This window comes from Pipra filicauda, unplaced genomic scaffold, assembly GCF_003945595.2.
Source record: "Pipra filicauda isolate LSUMZ 115617 unplaced genomic scaffold, ASM394559v2 scaffold433_size896684_pilon, whole genome shotgun sequence".
Classification (NCBI taxonomy): Eukaryota; Metazoa; Chordata; class Aves; order Passeriformes; family Pipridae; genus Pipra; species Pipra filicauda.
In genome coordinates, this window is record NW_024104569.1 from 378,208 (window position 1) to 397,209 (window position 19,002).

The 19,002-nt window shown below is 46.8% G+C and overlaps 1 protein-coding gene across 7 annotated transcripts in view; it reads left to right on the forward strand.

The window, feature by feature from the left end:
* WNK2 (WNK lysine deficient protein kinase 2) overlaps positions 1-19,002 on the forward strand; it is a 118,661-nt gene that overhangs the window by 62,150 nt on the left and 37,509 nt on the right. For 6 of the 7 annotated variants that reach the window (XM_027732562.2, XM_027732563.2, XM_027732558.2 and 3 more), the window contains exons 8-16: positions 1,626-1,822; positions 3,922-4,068; positions 8,376-8,570; positions 9,602-10,147; positions 12,983-13,297; positions 16,094-16,143; positions 18,127-18,292; positions 18,373-18,489; positions 18,645-18,812. In XM_027732562.2, coding sequence (XP_027588363.2) covers positions 1,626-1,822; positions 3,922-4,068; positions 8,376-8,570; positions 9,602-10,147; positions 12,983-13,297; positions 16,094-16,143; positions 18,127-18,292; positions 18,373-18,489; positions 18,645-18,812 — 1,901 coding nt within the window. The remainder of the gene's footprint in view (positions 1-1,625; positions 1,823-3,921; positions 4,069-8,375; positions 8,571-9,601; positions 10,148-12,982; positions 13,298-16,093; positions 16,144-18,126; positions 18,293-18,372; positions 18,490-18,644; positions 18,813-19,002) is intronic. The other variant, XM_027732564.2, reaches the window with a different exon arrangement.

The window sequence follows — 19,002 nt, forward strand, 5'->3', positions numbered from 1 at the left end:
TTGCTGTATTCACAAAGCTTTTTATTTGAATCTAAATTGAGCTCATTTCAATTTTTTGGATCATATATTTGTTTCATGCTAATTCCTTTGAGGAACACTGCAATTATGACTCTTTTTGTTTCCAGTGGTGCAACAAGGCAATTTGTGCTTCCCATGATTCTGCTGGACATGAGTTGGCAGAATTTTATACTAAGTATAACCCCCCCCAATTTATTTCCTATTCCTCCTCAACTTTTAACCAACACTTGGTGTTATTTGACAATTTGCTATCAGAGTATTTGAACATTTTCTTAGCATAAGACTTCTGTAAATTAGAGTGCCACCTGTTCATGTAATCTGAGGTCAAATGTAAAAATGGAAACTAATAACTTAATGTGTGTTGTTCTATAAAATCCTGAGGCTGACTCACAGCTTTTACCTTAGCACTTGGCTGTCATTCTTTTTTTTTCCCCTTTGAGGTCCTGAATAATTGTTTGTAATAAAATGGAAGTGTTTATGCAGCAGAATTCCCATCGTGAGAGAGAGCTGTGTTGGCTCTTCAGAAATGAACTGAATAAATAGAGAGGGGAGTTTAATTCTGGAAAAAAACCCAAACAGTTGGGAGAATAGTTTGTAAGTACTGAAGAGAAATGTCATCTCTGGTGCTATTAAAAAATAATTTTTTATTTAAAGCCAAATAAGTAAAACCTCATTTAGAATATGGAAAAAAGAGACGATGGAAAGTGTTGGAAAAAGAAATGGTGTTTAAGCTTAGCTGTAACTTAAGCCATTTTTTTAAACTGCATTGCAGTTTTCTTTCATTTTTAAATTTTTAATCTCTTCAAAGCTGTTTGTCCTTTGGATACATCCAGCTGCAGTCTGATTATCTCATTTCCTTTCTCAAGTGAAGAAAGCAGTAGCTTATGCTCAAGAAGAGCTGTGAACCTGCACTTTACAGGCTTTAAAAGTCGTGAAGAAACATTTTTAAATCAGTAATACCAATATTTCCCCTGGACAAAGGACCTGGTGCTCTCCCAGTGCCCGTAGCTGTGCAATTCCACAGGTTCACTGGGCAAATGCTCCATGAGAAACTCCCACAGAGTGTGCTCTTAACTCACTGAAACCTGCATATGGTTTTGTGTCTGACCTTCAGCTTGAGGTACTGCTCCACATGCAAGCAGGGTGTGACTTGCTGGACTAATAAGTCATACAGCATAAAGAATTTTGTGATTTTCAGTGTTGCTAGTAAAAAAAGGTGTTAAAGTCAGTGCATCCCTGGGAGATGGAACTCTAAAAGAGCCCATGATCTGCTCTGAACATGACAATTGGGATTACCTCTCCTTTCATCCTACAGAATCTATAGACGGCTGCAATTCTTAATGTCAACCTTATGCCCTTTAAAGGAAATATTAATGTGCCTAAAATATCACTGTGCACAGAAATCCATGGGGATGCCTTTTGGCTTAAGAGAAGCAGTATGTGCCTTTTGCAGAAAATAACATTTGTGTTGTATAATTTATTTATATAACAAAAGGGCCAGGGTAGTAAAAACGCTAATTGCATAAACCACGGTGACCTTGCTCTAAAGTCGTCACTCGAACGTTTGGAGTTGTTGGGCTTTTAATAAAAATTAACTGTTCTTTCAGCTGACAGCACGTTTGACAGCGGCCAGGGCTCCACTGTTTATTCTGACTCCCAGAGCAGCCAGCAAAGTGTCATCTACTCGTCCCTGCCCGATGCAGTGCCCCCGGCCATCCAGCGGGTGTACAGCCCCCCCCTGAGCGAGAGCCAGCCCGTGCCCCACAGCCTGCCCCAGCTCGGGCACTACCAGCAGCCCTCAGCAGTAAGTCTAAAGCTTTTTTTTTTTTCCAGATCATTTTGTATCCTGGGTCATATTCAGTATTACCATTTATATTCTTGTTTCTGGAGGGTGCGGATTCCGGGACTCTTCTTCATGTGTTCCTCGCTCGTCTCTGTGGGTGGTGACCTGCTCAGTTGTACATTTCTGGTGGATGTGAAATGGGTGATGGTGCCTGAGTCGTGGTATTTGCCATCCTGCTTCACTGGCAGCTGTCATGCTTTCAGTAAAAAAGTTCCTTATCAATCTGTTGATGCTGAAATCTGTTAGTGGCTTTGCCACAAAGCACAAGAAGGACATGGACCTGTTGGAGCAGTTCCAGAGGAGGCCATGAAGATGCTCCAAGGGCTGACACCCCTCTGCTCTGGAGACAGGCTGGGAGGACTGGAGGTGTTCAGCCTGGAGGAGAGAAGGCTTTAGGGAAGCCCTAGAGCCCCTTCTGGTGCCTAAAGGGGCTCCAAAAGAGCTGTGGAGGGACTTTGGACAAGGGCCTGGAATGACAGGACAAGGGAAAATGGCTTTAAACTGCCAGAGGGCAGGGTTAGATAGGATATTGGGAAGAAATTCTTCTCTGTGAGGGTGATGAGGCCCTGGCACAGGTTACCCAGAGAAGCTGTGGCTGCCTCATCCCTGGAAGTGTCCAAGACCGGGTTGGACGGGGCTTGGAGCAACCTGGGCTAGTGGAAGGTGTCTCTGCCCATGGCAGGGGGTGGGATGAGGTTGTTTGTAAGGTCCCTTCCAAACCAAACACTCCGGTGATTCCATGATTCTGTGTTTACTTTTAATCTGCTGCACGTGGTTGCAAACTGTTTTGTTTTGCTCGCTGTTGGTGTAGTCCCATGTTTCTGCTCCAAGAGCCCCCTGGCTCTGGTGTTCCTTCCAGCTCTGACAAGGGTTACAGGGTCATCCAGTGCCTCGTTTCCCCTGATTTTACCATGTATTTTTCCAAAACGTTGCCAAAAAATTCCGAACTGTATTTTGGAAATACATCAACTCTGTTCACTTGAAGGTAAAAAATTCATCCTTGACATCTGTAGCCAGCTCCCTCTACTGTGGAAAGCAACTTTTCCTATGGGCACCCATCTCCTGGAATGGATGGGATGAATCCTTCCTCATTTCTTCTTCACCCGAAGCACCAAATGAACCCTTCTAAATGTAACACTCCAAAAGCACACCTTGAGCAGAATTTATTATCAAATCAAGCTGTGCAGCACATTCTGTCATTCTTTCTGTTGATAGGTTCCAGTAATTTTAACCTAAACTTGTTGATTGAGGGTTTGAAAAGACAACATCCTTCATTCACAAGCAGAATATTTCTTCTAACTTTTTATTTTCTGATGGGTCTACCATGTTCTTTTCTTCCTGTGATAATTTAGGTTAAGAGTTCTGAGTCTGGTAAATCTAAAAAAACACAGGAAACAAAGTCTGATGAAAAACCTTCTGTTTTCCAATTAAAAAAAAAAAGAAGAATTACTGTATCTAACTGGGTATTATTGACCAAGTTGACAAGCACATAACTGGAGCTGCAGTAGGGGTTTTATGAGCCTCAGTCTGACATACTGTTTATTTGTAATTTGTCTGTTTTGTTTGAGCTGAAGTTGTAGAGACCTGATGTTGTTAAAACCTGATCTGAATTTCTATTTTAATTTTTAATTTGTTTCTCATTTCTCCATTTATTTTCCTGGCATCCATTTCCAGTAAATTACCTGCTTTTTTGGAAGATAAAGATTATAAAATTAGAAAAAACTTTGTGAAGATAAATTTGAAGATAAATTTGTAAAGATAACAAATTTGTTACCCGGTTGTTGTTGCTGGTCTGTTCCCACTCACTGTGCTTCCACTGGTTTTACTGGTCTGCACTCTTGCTTCCAGAAAGAAATGCAGTGTGGTTTCATTAATTTATTTGGCATTTTCTGACTTTTTTCCACGTTTTTAGATTGCCATTCCTTGCAGAGAAGTTTTCTCCCCTCTGTTTTGACCCAAGTACCGAGCGGACGAACTGTGCGCGGCTGTGCTCGTGCCGAGCGGTCGCAGAGCCCCTGAGGTGGCGGTGCCCTCCCTGATGCCGTGCTCTCTCTCCACAGCCTGTCCTCCCCGCGGTGCCGGCGGCGCCCGCCGTGGTGCCCCAGCACTACCAGGAGCCGGCGATGCCGTTCCCGGTTGTCCAGCCCACCACGGTCGCCTCCCTCCCGCTGGGGCAGCCGCCGCCGCCAGTGCTGGCCGGCCAGCAGGTGAGAGTTGGGCTCTGCCAAAAAACCCTTGCCTCATCCCACCCCTTCCCTGTGCTCTGCTCCAGCTTGCCCAGGTTGCCCAGAGAAGCTGTGGCTGCCCCATCCCTGGAAGTGTCCAAGGCCAGGTTGGGTGGGGCTTGGAGCAGCCTGCTCCAGTGGAACGAGATAAGCTTTAAGGTCCCTTGCAACCCAAACCACTCCTGTGATTGTGTGATACCTGTAGCGAGTTTGAGCTGTTTGAAACTGTTAAACTGCAACTTGAGAGATTTAGGAGTGGGACAATGGGTATTTGGCCTAACAGCCTTGAGGACAGTCATGGAACACACATTGGCACGTCTTGGTTGAGTTTAAGTCTTCCATTGTGGCTTCACAGCATCAGCCTGAAGCCTTGCATTGATATCAATGTGCTGTCTTGATCTGTAAAAATCCAACAGTTTGTTAATAATTTTGTGTTATTATTCAGCACCTCCTTTCTAAAAGGTTAGAAAGAGACCCCTTAGCCTGGTGCCACTTGTCTCTGAATCCTCAGTGGTGCTGCTCGATGAGATGTTAATACAGTTCAGTGCAGGCACCCAGCCAGGAGGTCCACCTTCAGCAGCAAAGCCTGTCTCTGAGTTGCCTCCAAACAGTAACTCTTGTGCATTTTCAGGGATCAAATCTCACTCCAAACCCTGCATTTCCTAAAGCTATTTCCAAAGCAGCTCTTCCCAGCAGTGGAGGGGGTGCTCTCATGAGGGATGCAGCCACAGCCTGGTATGATCTGGTAATTCTATAATGGCTTATTTCGGTGATTATACAAAAAACTTGGCTTCCTTCAGTAGAAACTGTTGCTGGTGCTGGAGAGTGTCTATACTTTGTGACTGGCACGAATCACACCTCTCCAAACCTTTTGAATTATCAACATTTATCTCACTGGTTGCCATTTAGGGTTTTTTTTAACATGCCCCGTTCTTCTCAAAGCATCAATAATAGAGACTTGTCGTTTGGTCTCCTTGAAAAACATACCTTTGTGCCAGGTTTTGTCACATAACAGGTTTTTTTCTAATGGGTAGAGACAAAAATTTTATACTCAGGCAGGTTTAGGACCTCACCATTTGCACAGGTCTTGCTGGTGGCCTCTGGAGCTTTATGCTGACAGTTCCAAATCTGTTGTTTATTTTCCCCCATGAGCAGATTCTGGTTTGGAATAGGATATTTGCCCAACTTAATTCCTTTATCGTGCCCTTTCCTCACAGCATTGCTGTCTCTTGGAATAGTTCTATCCCTGACAGCAGAAGGATTTAATTACTGATCTGTCTTTGCTTCCTAATCTTACTAGGAAGCCTAATAAAAAACTGGCTTTTTACAGTTTTTTTATTATTATTATTATTACAAAAATAGGTAAAATGGTCAAGTTTTTCTGCAGAACTTCCCAGAGTGCACCTGTGTCTCAGAGACAGCGGTAGGTCCAGTGGTCCCAGAGTCCCCAGGTGTGTGGGGACTTTGGGAATGTCCATGCTGTGGGGGGTAGGGCAGGGCAGCAGAAGAGGAAATGGGGGTGAGAAATTCACCTGCCTACAGGATGTTCTTGTATCATTATACACTGGTGGCTCAGACGTGGGATCAATGTTGCATCTTCTAATTGTTTTGGGTTTTTTTCCAATTTGAGTGTCTGTGCATTTATACTGTTAAAGTTACGAGGCAAAGTTACTAATCCACCTGGATATTTTCCCCTCCCCGTGCCTCGTCCCGTTCACAAGCACTTTAAGACACGAGCTGAATTTGAAGCAGAGGTTTTAGGAAGCCTCTCTGTTCCCTGAATGCTGTTTTCCTGCTGCTAACGTGGTCTCTCCTCGAGTGGGAGGTGGCTGAGCCACCTGTGCCAGTGCCCCCTGTCCGTGGTGACCCGTGGGCAGCCGTCTGAGCTGCAGATTAACCCGGCCGGGTGTGAGAGCTGAGCTAGCTGTGGGAACTGGCAGATTTATTTGCTCCAGCCCAGTGGGTGTGCAGCTGTTCTGCTCTGGAGCTCGGGCTGGGTCTGGCAGGAGTTCCTCTGTGGGGTGAGTGGGCCCCCCCCAATCCCTCAGGCACTCCCCAGGTGCCTCCACCTTGGCCAGTTTGTCCCATCAGCAGTGCCAGGCCAGCTCCCACGCTGCCGTTCCCTTGGGTTTGGGACTGTAACTGGGTAGATGCCACCTCTTTTCCCAAAACCTGGGATGGCAGAAACTGCAGCACAGATCCATGTTGCTGGGGTTTGATGTCACGTGGCAGAGTAATGCTCAGGCATGACCACCTTATGCTGCAGGAGCCACACTGAGGCTGCAGGGAGTTCTTCAGTGCCACCTCCAGTGTGATGTGCTCACTCTGGCACTCAGTGTTGTCAGCCCTGGATATGTGACACCAAGCGCCAAATTCTCTTTTGTTCCCCAATCCTGTATTGGGAACTTACCAGTCATGGCTGAAGTTTAACTGTTTAAGGGTGGAAGGCATCTTGCTTCGTCAATGCAGAGACAGGCTGAGAGAGCTGGGAGTGTTCAACCTGGAGAAGAGAAGGCTCCAGGAAGGCCTTTCCAGTGCCTAAAGAGGCTCCAAGAGAGCTGGACAGGGACTTGGGCAAGGGATGGAGAGACAGGACAAGAGGGAATGGCCTTAAGCTGAAGGAGGGTAGGTTCAGCTAAGATATGAGAAAGAAATTCTTCCCTGTGAGGGTGGGGAGGCCCTGGCACAGGTTGCCCAGAGGAGCTGTGGCTGCCCCATCCCTGGAAGTGTCCAAGGCCAGGTTGGACAGGGCTTGGAACAAGCTGGGCTAGTGGAAGGTGTCCCTGCCCATGGCAGGGGGTGCAATGAGATGATCTTTGAGGTCCCTTCCAATTGAAACGTTTCTGTGATCCTATAGTACATCTGCTACAGTTTTATTGCATTAATACCAAACTAGTTGAGGAGTCCTGCTATTAAAAAAGTGCTGAGCAACATATTCCTACACAGATTTGTGGTGGAAGTGGCAAAGATGAAGGATTCTAACACTTGGCTATCCCTTTTAAAGTTTACCTTCTGACCATGGGCACGGTGTGAGGTGCTGTGTGCTGCAGAGCCTGGTGGAGCCATCAGCCCTGCGGTCCCAAATAGGTCACCATGAGACAGCCTGTGTCTCCAGTGCCATCTTTCTGGACCAGAAAGGTTTTTAAAGTCTTTCCAGAACTAATTAGAGGAACTGAAGGAGGAGATACTGGTAGCACACAAAATGTGGAAGTTTGTTTCTGCTATTTCCAGCTTTAATGCAACATTTTCTCACTATTCTGCTGCCCAAAGCCTGCTTTCCCTGGAAGAGTAAAACTGCTTTTTTCGCTGCCACATTGTCACTACAGCACCTCAGAAATAACTGGGACCCAGCTTTTACTGTAATTATTGTGGTTTATTGTGTCTCAGATAAGAAGTGTTGTGGTTCCTGTGCCTGCTTCTTTAGGTAGCAGCTTCTGCACACCAGGATGCGCTGGGTATTATCTGCATCTTGAAAGTTAGTGGGTGGGATTTCACAGTGCCAACTGGAACAATCTCTGGGATTTAAAGAGTCTGAGTGGTTACAAATAACCTCTCCAAGGTAGTTAGAACTTGTCTTTTTAGGTAATGTGTCTTGTATTTAAATATGTTTTAAACACGGGCTGCTGTGCAGTGTTTGAATTAGGAGTGTCCATCTCTTCTGTAAGCTGTCCCTGCTGGGTGCATGTCCTGAGGGGCTGGAACGTCTTCTGAGGGGCTGGAGCGTGTCCAGAGAAGGACAACAGGGCTGGGGAAGGGTTTGGAGCACAAGTCTGATGAGGAGCAGCTGAGGGAGCTGGGAGTGGCTCAGCCTGGAGAAAAGGCTCAGGCAGGACCTTTTTGCTCTTTCCAACTCCCTGACAGGAGAGGGGAGCCAGAGTGGGGACAAGTTGGGCTCTACTCCCAGAGAACAAGTGACAGGACAAGCGGAAACTGCCTCAAGTTGCATCAGGGGAGGTTCAGGTTGGATATTAGGGAAATTTTCTTCATGGAAAAGGTGGTCAGGCATTGGAGGGGTCACTGGAAGTGGTGGGCTCACTACCAGTGTCCAAAAACCATGTAGATGTGGCACATGGAGACATGGTTTAGTGGTGGACCTGGCAGTGCTGGGTTGGCGATTGGACTCGGGGATCTTAGAGGTCTTTTCCAACCTCAGTGGTTCTGTGATTCCACGGTCCAGCCGGCGGGTCTGTCCTGACAGCGAGCTGGACAGAAGCAGGCAGTGTGTTCCGCCACCTGGTCCTTCTGTGGCCCACAAGCCAATAAGCCTTTTCCCCCGTTGTCTCCCGCAGCAGCAGCAGCCCATGTCCCAGGCGGCCCCCCTGCCGCAGGTCCTGGCCAGCCAGCCCGTGTGCCCGCTCCAGCCCGCGCCACACCTGCTGCCACAGTTCCCGGCGCAGGGCTCGCCGGTGGCAGCCAGCAGTGCCCCCCTGAAGCCCCTGCAGATCTCCACTGTGCCGCAGCTCCCGCCCGTGGCCCCCTCCCAGGTAACGGCGTGTGAACACATCCACTGGGGAAAGCTCTCCAGCTAATAATTAACGTGATTTCCGGTTTTTCGTGTGGCTGTTTTGACTGCATGCCAGTTTAATTAGGCCATGAGAACATTTGCTTTTTCCCAGTTCCCGTGTATTCCTTTATTATTTATTATTTGTTTGGTGAAGAAGAAATCTCTTGTACCCAACCCTGTGGCATCCAGTTAATGGCAGTTCCAAACTGGCAATAACTGCTTTTTGATGTTGTTTTGGTTTGGGTTTTTTGCACTGTTCCCTCTGGAACAGTCTCTTCCCCATCCCAGGCTTGACAGCATGAGAAGTTGCCCTTTTTTTTTCTATTTTCTGACCTCCTGACTTCACCACTTTCCCCTACGCCTGCCACCCCTGTCTCTTTCTCTGCCCTGGTTCTGGTCTCCAAAGCAGAGATGTACCCTTCCCTTGGCCTGGGAGGTGGTTGGTGCTGTCACTGTGTTTGCTGGTAACAACCACTGTGATGTGAAGCAGCTTGTGCCAAAGGGCAGGAGCAAGCTGGCACCATGATGCCGGGGTTTGTTCCATCACCGGGAGGTTTCAGTTGTAAAAACCCTTTTTTCTGGGTTCTTCCACACTGCTTGGGTCGCAGCTCATTTAAAAACAAGGGTTTAAATAGTCTTACTGAATTTTGCATGAAAGAGTTTCATGTTATGTCTGGTTTAATTCCTTTTAACTTCTGTTAAAATAAAAGCAGCTTTTAATTAGGATGTTGCTCGAAGGCTTCAAGATGGTGATAGAAGTAGTTTTAAGCTTCTAAGGTATAAAAATGCATCCCCAAAATGTTTTTTTTTTTTTGCTTTTACTGATGATTTAAGCATAAATCAGTTTTTATTACTGTTTGTAAACCTCAGGAAGTGAATGGAAGTGATTAACGAGCAGACATAATTATCCTCATGGCACAGGTGGTTTTTAGGGACTTGCGTGGCAAATGAAACTGTTTTGTACCATCAGTGGAAACACCGGCAATTTATGCGATATTGTGTTTTTTTCAGATTCCTCAGTTTCCTGTCATTCCTGCAATTACTCCTCTGGCAGGCCTTGACAGCCTTCCTCCAAACCTCTCTGACATCCCTGCTGCAAACGTGCCCCCCATTCCTGCTCCTTCCCAGTACTTTGCTCCGGCCGTGATCCTGCCCAGCCTGCCCATGAACCCCACCCTGCCCATGGCCCCCAACTCCCCTGCCCTGCCCATGCAGGCCGTCAACCTGCCTCACACCACCGTGGCTTCCCTGGTCCTGCCCTGCCAAACCATAGTGCCAAACATGTCGGCTGCCACGATCCCGCTGCTCGCCGTGGCCCCGCCGGGAGTGCCAGCGCTGCCGCCGCACGCCGGGGTGCCCCCGCTGCCCCAGCAGCCGATGTTCCAGCCCACCTTCCAGCAGATCCTGCCGAGCGACGCGCCCTCTCCCCACCATGCGCAGAGCACCCAGGCCGTGTCCCAGCCGCAGCAGCCGCCTCCTCCTGCTCCTCCGGCGCTGCAGCCGAGCGTGATCCACCCTCCCGAGCCGGCTCTGGCCGCGCCGGGGGCTGCTCACCAGGTAACTGCCGGGCTGGGGCCGCGCCGAGCGGCGCTGGGCCGCGGGGCGGTCTCTGGGCACGGGCATTCCCGGGGCTCTCTCCCTCACCAACACTCAGTGGGGAGGCTTGTTCCTTGCTCTTGAGATGTTCTGTTGGCTTCTCGACCTCGGTCCTGGAGATGGCGGCTGGAGCTGTGAGGTCAGGGGGGGGAGCAGGTGGTGCCTTCGCCCGGGGACAGGGGGGTGTCATGAGCGTAACCCAACAGGCTTTGGACAGCGAGAGGACGGAGCACGTTCTGAATTCCCTCTTCCTTCTCCATCTCAAATTTGAGGAGGTGTGAACTGTGGTTCTCCTGGGGCAGGAGGGCATGCTGAGCCTTGCTGGTGCCCATACCTTAGTCCGTGTCGGATGCAGAGGACACACATGGGGGAGTTGGCAGGAGCAGAAGAATTGTTTTGATGCAGAACATCTTTAAAACAGCAAAGGGAAGTGTCCATCTGGTAACAGCTCCGGAAAACTGCGTGGAAGAGCACTGTCAGGCCTGCAGGGCAGGGATGGATTCAAACTGCAGACCCTTCCCTCCTTAAGAGAAATTAAGCATAAATGGAGCTCAGATAGTAGCAGTATTTACAAGGAAGCTGGCTCAGGACTTGTTGACAGAGTCTGTAAATACTTCTCTCACCACATCTGTGATACGACAACGTGAAACACAGTCTGACCCGAGCAGGAGAGGGCACTCAAATCTGTTAATTAATGGCATTTGGAAAATCTGTGTTCTGCCACATCCCTTCACCATAACACGCTGATTAAAATTCATAACATCCCATCCCAACCTGCCATAGCCCGGCATCTTCAGAGCACTACATCATTTTTAAATTTCTCTCTTCGGCGGTATATTTGGTACAGAAATACTGTCTGTGAGAATTGCAGTAGCATGGAGCCTGGGAATGTTACCCAGTATTCCCAGTGGCTTTAGAGAGGGTGGAATCAAACCCATTAGGCACAGGGAGCATGGCAAACACCAGAACTGGAGAGCTGATGTTCCCAAACCATCTTGACACAGTCGTCACTTATCAAATATGTATGGAAGAGTTGCATATGGAAGAATTCAGAATAAAAAATGGCTATTACAAAGTGCAGAGAAATATTTTAAAATACATTGTTCTGATGTGAAGCACTTTTAATGGACAGGTATTTCTGTACATAATGCAGTGTTGTTGTTGCAGTTGATGTTTAGCACCTGTGAGTTTTGTTTCGCCCAGGTAAATTAGACACTGAAATATTTTGTGAATTATTCTAGTTATATAAGATTTAAAATAGAATGTCACCACCCTTCTGTGGTGTTACACCACAGTTGTCAGTCTAAAACCCCCCCCCTCGGGCAGCCGTGTAACTGTGAGGTGCTGTGAAGCACATCCTGTCTTTATTTTTACCCACAATAAAACCTGGGATAATAGTTTTCAGCTCACACCCAGAACCTGCAGAGAGCATGCAGCAACGAAACAGTGTGACCTAGTTCCCATCTGAGTCTTGACTTTTTCTAATATATTTTTCAATAGCCTAAATCTCTAGGTGATGGTACTTTAAAAAAAAAGTACAAATTAGGCACAGTTCTACCTAGTACTAAAAGTCTTTTTTCTTCCATATGCTCCTTTCTTTCCTTCTTTCTCTTCCCACAAGCTCAGTCCCTTTGGAAAAAAACACATGATGTACCTAAAAGGAGAATGTTCTGGTTTTAAATATACAACTCAAAAGGACTGTTATGCAGAATAACAACCCAGTCACTAAGGTAGTTGGAATCCTGTCGCCTCAGTCCAGTTCCCACCAAGTGCTTACGCACACGGGTTATTTTAATGCACTGGAGAAATCCAATGAGATAAATGAAAATCCCTCTGTCCACAGGGGAGTGTTGGCAGGATCGGGGCCTTTGAGCTTGGCATGTCAAGGGTTAAGTTGTGACTTCAGTGTGTAAACTACACTAAACTAAAGTAGGACACTGGTGCATATCCAGTGAAAAAGAGTTAACTGTGTCATTTAACCCAGCTACTGATTCTACATATATATGGCAGATTCCTTAAAATATCTGAAGTTAGGTTATGGGTAGAGTGTATTTTTCTCTGCTTGGACAGTGTGGTAGGCTACTGAAAGCAGAGCGAAGTATTCAGGAGAATGAATTCATCACCAGAGATTTTGAAGTGAGTCCAGAGGAGGCCACGGAGATGCTTTAAAAGGTGGAGCCCCCTCTGCTCATGAGCCAGCCTGGGAGAGCTGGGGGTCTTCAGCCCGGAGAAGAGAAGGCTCCAGGGAGACCTTAGAATCTCTTCCAGTGTCTAAAGGGGCTCTAAGAGAGCTGGAGAGGAACTTGGGACAAGGACCTGACGGGACAGGACAAGGGAGAATGGCTTCAAACTGCCAGAGGGCAGGGTTAGATTGGATATTGGGAAGGAATCCTTCCCTGTGAGGGTGGTGAGGCCCTGGCACAGATTGCCCAGAGAAGCTGTGGCTTCCCTATCCCTGGAAGTGTCCAAGGTCAGGTTGGACAGGGTTTGGAATTCCATTCTGGAATTCTGTGATTTTTCATTACTTAGCAAAATATGGCTTTGTCCCTGCAAATTAACTGGTGCCTGAGCAATGCACACAGTGTCATTATCATATAGAGAGAATCTTCAGTTTTTTTATTTAGTCATTCCAAAGGAAGTTTAGTCTCTTTAGTAGTTACTGAGCTCACCCAAACCCGGTCTCACTGCAGAGCTGGGGCCCTTTCTCCATGGGTGTGGGTGACTTTGATGCCTTGTCACGTAAGTCCCGAGCCCTCTGAGCAGAGGTGTGTGCTAACAGCTCTCATTGTGTTGCAGCCCATGCCTGGACACACTCAGTTTGCTTTGGAAGCTGGAGCCCAGGTGCCCGTGCTGCCGGTGCAACCTTCGATAGTCATGTCACCGCCGTTGCAGCTGCAGCCTGAACTGGTGCCGCCCTGCGTCGCTCCCGAAGGCGCTCCCCAGGTCCATGGCAGCCTGGCCACAGCCAGCCCGCCCGTACCTATAGACCCCAGCCTGCCTGCCCAGCCCTCTGCTCTGCTGCAGCTCCAGCCTGATCTTTCCCAGCCACTGGGCCAGCAGCTCCCAGCCCCCTGCTCGGCTGTCCCGGCAGGCGCAGAGACATCTCAAGAGGTAGAGCCCTTCCTCTGAAGTAACTCACGGGCCTCAGCCTTAACTTCGTACTTCCTCCCCCGTGAGATAGTGAGCTTATTGCACAAGGGAGGTTATCCCCTCACTCTGTTGAGCCGCTTGTCCTGGATGCCGGCAACTCTGGGTCAGCAAATAATTGGCAATTCCAAGTGAAGCTGGAAACCTCATGTTGTACCTTGGGAAATGTCTCCTCGAGGCAGCAGCACTTGTCCGTAGCTGAGCACGAGCACAGAGATAGACATTTAAGAGATTAAGAAATTCTCACTGTGAGTCAGTGAGAATTTGTTCTGTAGAGTTTCACCTGTGTTTTGTCCAGTCCTGTTTTAAATGTCTCAAGCACTTGTGTGACCAACCATCATTTGCCTTAAGAAACTGCTCCATTATCTAAGCCTTCGTTATGTGAAAGCCCTTCATGTTCCTCAGCTTGAGCACTATTCCCACTGCATTTAGCATTTTATCCTCTTGTATTGCTTAAAGTCTACTCTAGCCCTGGGATTTTTGTTTCTTCAGATATTCGTAGGCATTCCTAATTCTCACTGGTCATATAAGCAGGACACATGTTAGTGATTTCCTTTGGAGAACTGTCAGCTTCTCCTGTCTGCTATTTTGACTTTTCTTTCCACTCCCATAATTACTTAATCTTCAGTCTTGACAGAACATCACAGAACATTTCCTTCTCTTCACCTCCCTGTTAGCAAAGCAAAACAAAAGCCTTGACATTACCTAATTTCAGGAAATAAGTCTGATTTGTTCTCCACTTGTGGATGGAAATGTCCCCCTGTGATTCTGCATTCAGAGTTGTCCCTCTTGGGGCTCTGTTCTGAGCTACCTTTCCTCCCGAAGTATATGTTTCATCTTTTTAAACTGCATCTTTTGGTTCTGCCTGTTCTTCCATGGCTTTTCAGATGCCTTGACTCCACAGTGCAGCCTGGAGTTCCATTGGAGGCACAACTCAACACTGCCTCCAGAAGATGCTCAGGAAGGGTTATGCTGACACTAAAGCTGGATTCCAGTTCCCCATTTTTCCTGTCCATCAGTGGCAGATTAATTCTTATCAAATCAACATTCCTGCTGTAATGTAGGACGTTTCCTCGTGAATGTCTGTATTCTATATCTTAGATGGAGCAGGAATGGTAGACCCTGTCTGTAGTACTTCACTTGCAGGCTCCCCAGAAAAGCCTGGCTGGGTCAAGCATGTCCATCACTTAAGGTATTCCTTCTCCAGCTGCCTTTTTTCTGAATGCACAGCTCATGACAGGGTCAGTGCTGGTGCCTTCAGTGCAGGGTCAATCCCATTAGACATTGTGGAAACACGAACAAACCTCCTTGTTGTGCAGTGTGATATGGGGGATGCAAGTCATCCTGTACTACCTTAGAAACCCCTGGCCATCAAGGCACACGTCTGTCCTTCACGTCCCATATCCCTCAGGACATTTAACCGCTGGTTTGCTAAACTCAGTCTCGTGTCCATCTGTAAGTTATCCCCTTCTCTTGTTCAGTTTAAGAAATCAAGCCAGTATCAATCCATGTGCTCTCCATGCTGGTTTTCGGACACACATTGGTAGAGTCTTCTTGGGTGTAAGAGGAGTTTCATACTTGTCCATATAATCCAGACACTGCATTTTGTTGCTACTCTGCCATAATGTTTTTCTCTCTCCCGTTGTGTTCAGACGTGGCAGCCCTCGCATCCCAACCGACCTGAGCCGCTCAGGCAAATGAGATTTTTGTAAGGCACTTGGTCAAGTGCATCACCAAAATGTAGATACATTATATCTGTGTTCTCATCCTTCATTAATTTTGCGGTTTTATCGAAACTGCAGTCAAGCTTGGCATGGCCTGTGTGTGGTGTTAGAGACGAGGAGTGGGACTCGCTGGTTCACTGCCACAGAACCAGTGGGGCTGACTGGTTCACTGCTGAGCTTTTAACCCCAGCTCACCACTGCTTGAGTGTTAAGTGTAGCAGTTGCAGTCCAGGGGCTTGTTTCTAGCTGTGCATCTGTAGAATATAGACATATAGACATATGTTTGTAAATATGTATAAATATATATAAAATTATATATATTTATGACTATATTTGGGGTGTGTGTATATGCACAATTATATACATGCACGAGTGTGTGTGTCTGTGTACAAACTGTGTAAGTTTGTTACAGCAGGGCCTGTAGCACCGTCACAAATTATGTGGAAATGGGTTTACCTGGTGCAAAAGCCGTGCTATGATGTCTGTCCCAGAGCTGCAACCAGTGAAGAGTGAGGCTTTTAGGGGAAATTTGTGTAGAGAACAAGAGGACGTAATGCGAAGGTGGTGTTATTAAATGATGAATATCCATGTTTTAATTGTAAGTTCCTCAGAAATTTTCCCACTAAGCCAAACACAATGAAAATACTGAGCATATTTCAGGAAGCTATATAAAGCAATTAAGCAAATTAGCAGATACATTCAAAAATAAAGTACAATGGGTGCTGATCTGAATTTGTCCCTCAATCAGGTTTTGCCATGGTGGTGAGAACTGTTGTGTTCCTTTCACCATCTCATCTGCTGTAGAGGCAGCAGAAGGGAGCTGGTGGGTTGGTGGCTCTGTCTGAAAAAGTGGTTGAGGCCTCGGACAGAAGTGATGTTGGGAGGGTAAAGTGGGACATTTGTTTTATTTCCAAGTTCCAAAACTGGTTAAACAGAATGGTTTTAGGGTTACTGGTATCAACAGCAAAACCTTTCCTAAAGGTGTGTTTCCTCTGCTAATACACATTTGCTTAAATGACTTTTTCTTGCATTTTAGGAGCAGGCAATACAGGACAAACTGCAAACTCTGTCCCAGAGCTGTGAAAGGTATTGTTATTACCTCTTTGGTGTAAGAAGTGTTTGCTTTCTGGAGGCTGTTTGTCCTGACCTGACTGGGAGGAGATGGATGGGGACACATCTAGGGAGAAGCTGGCAGTGTTCTGTGTGCCCATTCTGGCACCTCCAGCTCTTTCAGTTCCTTAGTTTGGGTGCAGCATCCTCGCTTGGTGTATGTACAGCAGTATGGAACTTGTCTTTTTGTTAGGATAACTGAAGAGGTACAGCCCCTGGCTTTGACACTGTGGGAAAACATGCCACAACCAGTATAGCTAGGTATATAGTTTGTTCCCTCTTTGGGAATAAACTGGGTATTCCCAAATCACCTCCTGTAAAGATCCTTCCGCAGGTCTCTTAGAGGGAGCGGTGCATTGGTGGGAGTTGTGTGTTGAGCTGGATGCCTTGCCCACTGCAGGAGCCAGCACCAACTCTGTCCTTATTGATTGCTAAGCCTTGGGATTAGGATTTTCATGACCCTTTTCTATTTTCCTGAATAGACAAAATGAGTTCAGTGAATGAACATTAAAGACACCTGTTTCTGACCTTATTCTACCCCATCACAAAAGTTCACCTGACACAAGTCAGTGCAACCCCACAACCATAAAGTGGAACTTTTTTCCCAAGAATTTGCTGCTGTTAAATATTGTGTGGAAAGGGAGATCTAAAAAAATTTTCTGTGACTATAGATTCGTTCTGGCTGTAAGTAAGTTAGATATGATAGAACAAAATGAGTGCCCTTTGTAGGAAGGCACACCAAATTTTCAGTCACTTTTTGAGTCCTAACTCGCCTGTTGCAGAGCTGTGCTTAAAGGTGGCTGTTAAACACAGCACCAGCACACGCCTCGTACTCACAGAGGGAGGGCTCACTCCCCCAGGTGAAATAAAGGACAGCTTGGAGCTGGGTTGTGCTTTTGTAGAGTGGACGGTAATGGCATATGCATCACGTGGCTGGGAATTGCTCCAGAGATGTGATCTGGAGTATATCCTGTGCACTAAATGTGTTCACTTTCCTAACACAGGAGTTACACAGACAAGGTGGCTGCAAATGGAGGAGAAATAAGTTGTTCTGTGCAGCTAGTGCAGAATGAGAAGGAAAGCCTTGAGTTTAGGAAAGGAAGCGGATCCATAGGTTAGACTTCAATCCTTTTCTCCCTGTGTGGCAAAATGAACACAGGAATAAATTGTCCAGGAGAGCTGTGGAATTTCACAGGAGCTTTATAAGATCAGTTTACACACACCTCTGTGAGGACTGGTTTAGCCAGAGCTGATCAGCCCTTGGGGTAATAAATGGGCCAGATGGCCTCACAGCTTTCATTCCTCACTTGTTTTTTATGAACCTGAGGAAATTTCCTGCAAATTCATTGCATGTTTTATGTAGGCCATGTTACAGTAAGGTTGGAGCAGCTACTGGCTTGGCTGCTAAAAATATTATACTGTTGCTAGGTGGTCACCTGGGATATTGGGGCACAAAACCTTTCTGATCCTTGAGAGCTGCAGAGAGAGGAGAGGCAGTCTGCTATGGGATGCTGTACTGACCTCATTCTTTCCTCCCTCTCCAGCAAACCTAAGCTGGCCCTGTTTGCCCCTCTGCTGGGAGTGCAGGCGGGCAGGAACTGAGAAAAACTGCACCTTGAAAAAGTAGGAACTGGCGCAGTTCAGAGAGGGACTGTCAGGATCCCCGAAGTGAAGGCATAAGGTGATGTGGGCATATATTCAGAGTGATGAGATTTTCCCTATGGTGTTTTCAGAAACATTAATAGATCATTTCTTGGTAGGTATGGTAGCCAAAGAATGTGCCTGATGAGAAATAGTGCCCTTCACTCACTATCTTCCAGCTGACTCAGTTTGGCCAAAAAAGGTGCAAATGTGCCCTTTTTTTTGCCGCCTCTGTTGTTGTGTAGCTTACCCATGTGTGACTCCCTTGTGTGTGACTCTGGGTTTATTTTGGGGTTGTTCTTCCTTTCCCTTATAAAGCTACATGAGTCCAGATGTTGCCTCGGGTAAAGAGATGAGTGACAGCTTTGAAGGAGCAATAGGAAGTGGAAAGCAAGAAGGAAAGTCTTCGAAGAAGCATAAGAAGTCCACGCGCGCTCGTTCACGCCAGGAGAAGTCCAACAGACCCAAACTGACCATATTAAATGCAAGTACAGCCTGCTGGAGGGTAACTTTGGGATCCCTTTGGCTTTGCCAGGAGTAAAGGTTGTTAATCTCTGCGTGCAGGTGTGTAACACGGGGGATAAGATGGTGGAGTGCCAGCTTGAAACCCACAACCACAAAATGGTGACGTTCAAGTTTGATTTGGATGGTGATGCACCAGAGGAAATCGCTACTTACATGGTGAGATGTGGCTCCCCACGGGCTCTCAGTGCACCGGGTTGCTTCAGGCAGCTTCTTCTCACATGTGCTTGTTGCCCAAGCTGTCTGACAGCTGTGGAATGAGGCATTAATCAAAAAAATACTGTTTTCCTCTTTATTTTGATGTGGCCCTCTAGGTAGAGAATGAGTTCATCTTGCAGAGTGAAAAAGAGACTTTTATTGAGCAAATGAAAGATATCATTGATAAAGCAGAAGATATGCTCAGTGAGGATACAGAAGGAGAGCGAAGTTCTGACCAGGGAACGAGTCCCCAGCAAGATGCTGATAGGCTGGAAATGAGCGAGGTAAGAAATGCTAAATAAAGTTTTCTGGTTTGATTCATTTCTCTTTACAGCCAGATGCTGTAAATTAGTTTTGCATCCTGTGTTCAAAAAAAGTAAGAAGTTTCTTAGCTAGAAAAATAATGCTTTTACTTTGTTAAGCCTTACAATATGAGTGCTCCTTGGGATGATGCTCCTCTTGCACTGGTAGAGC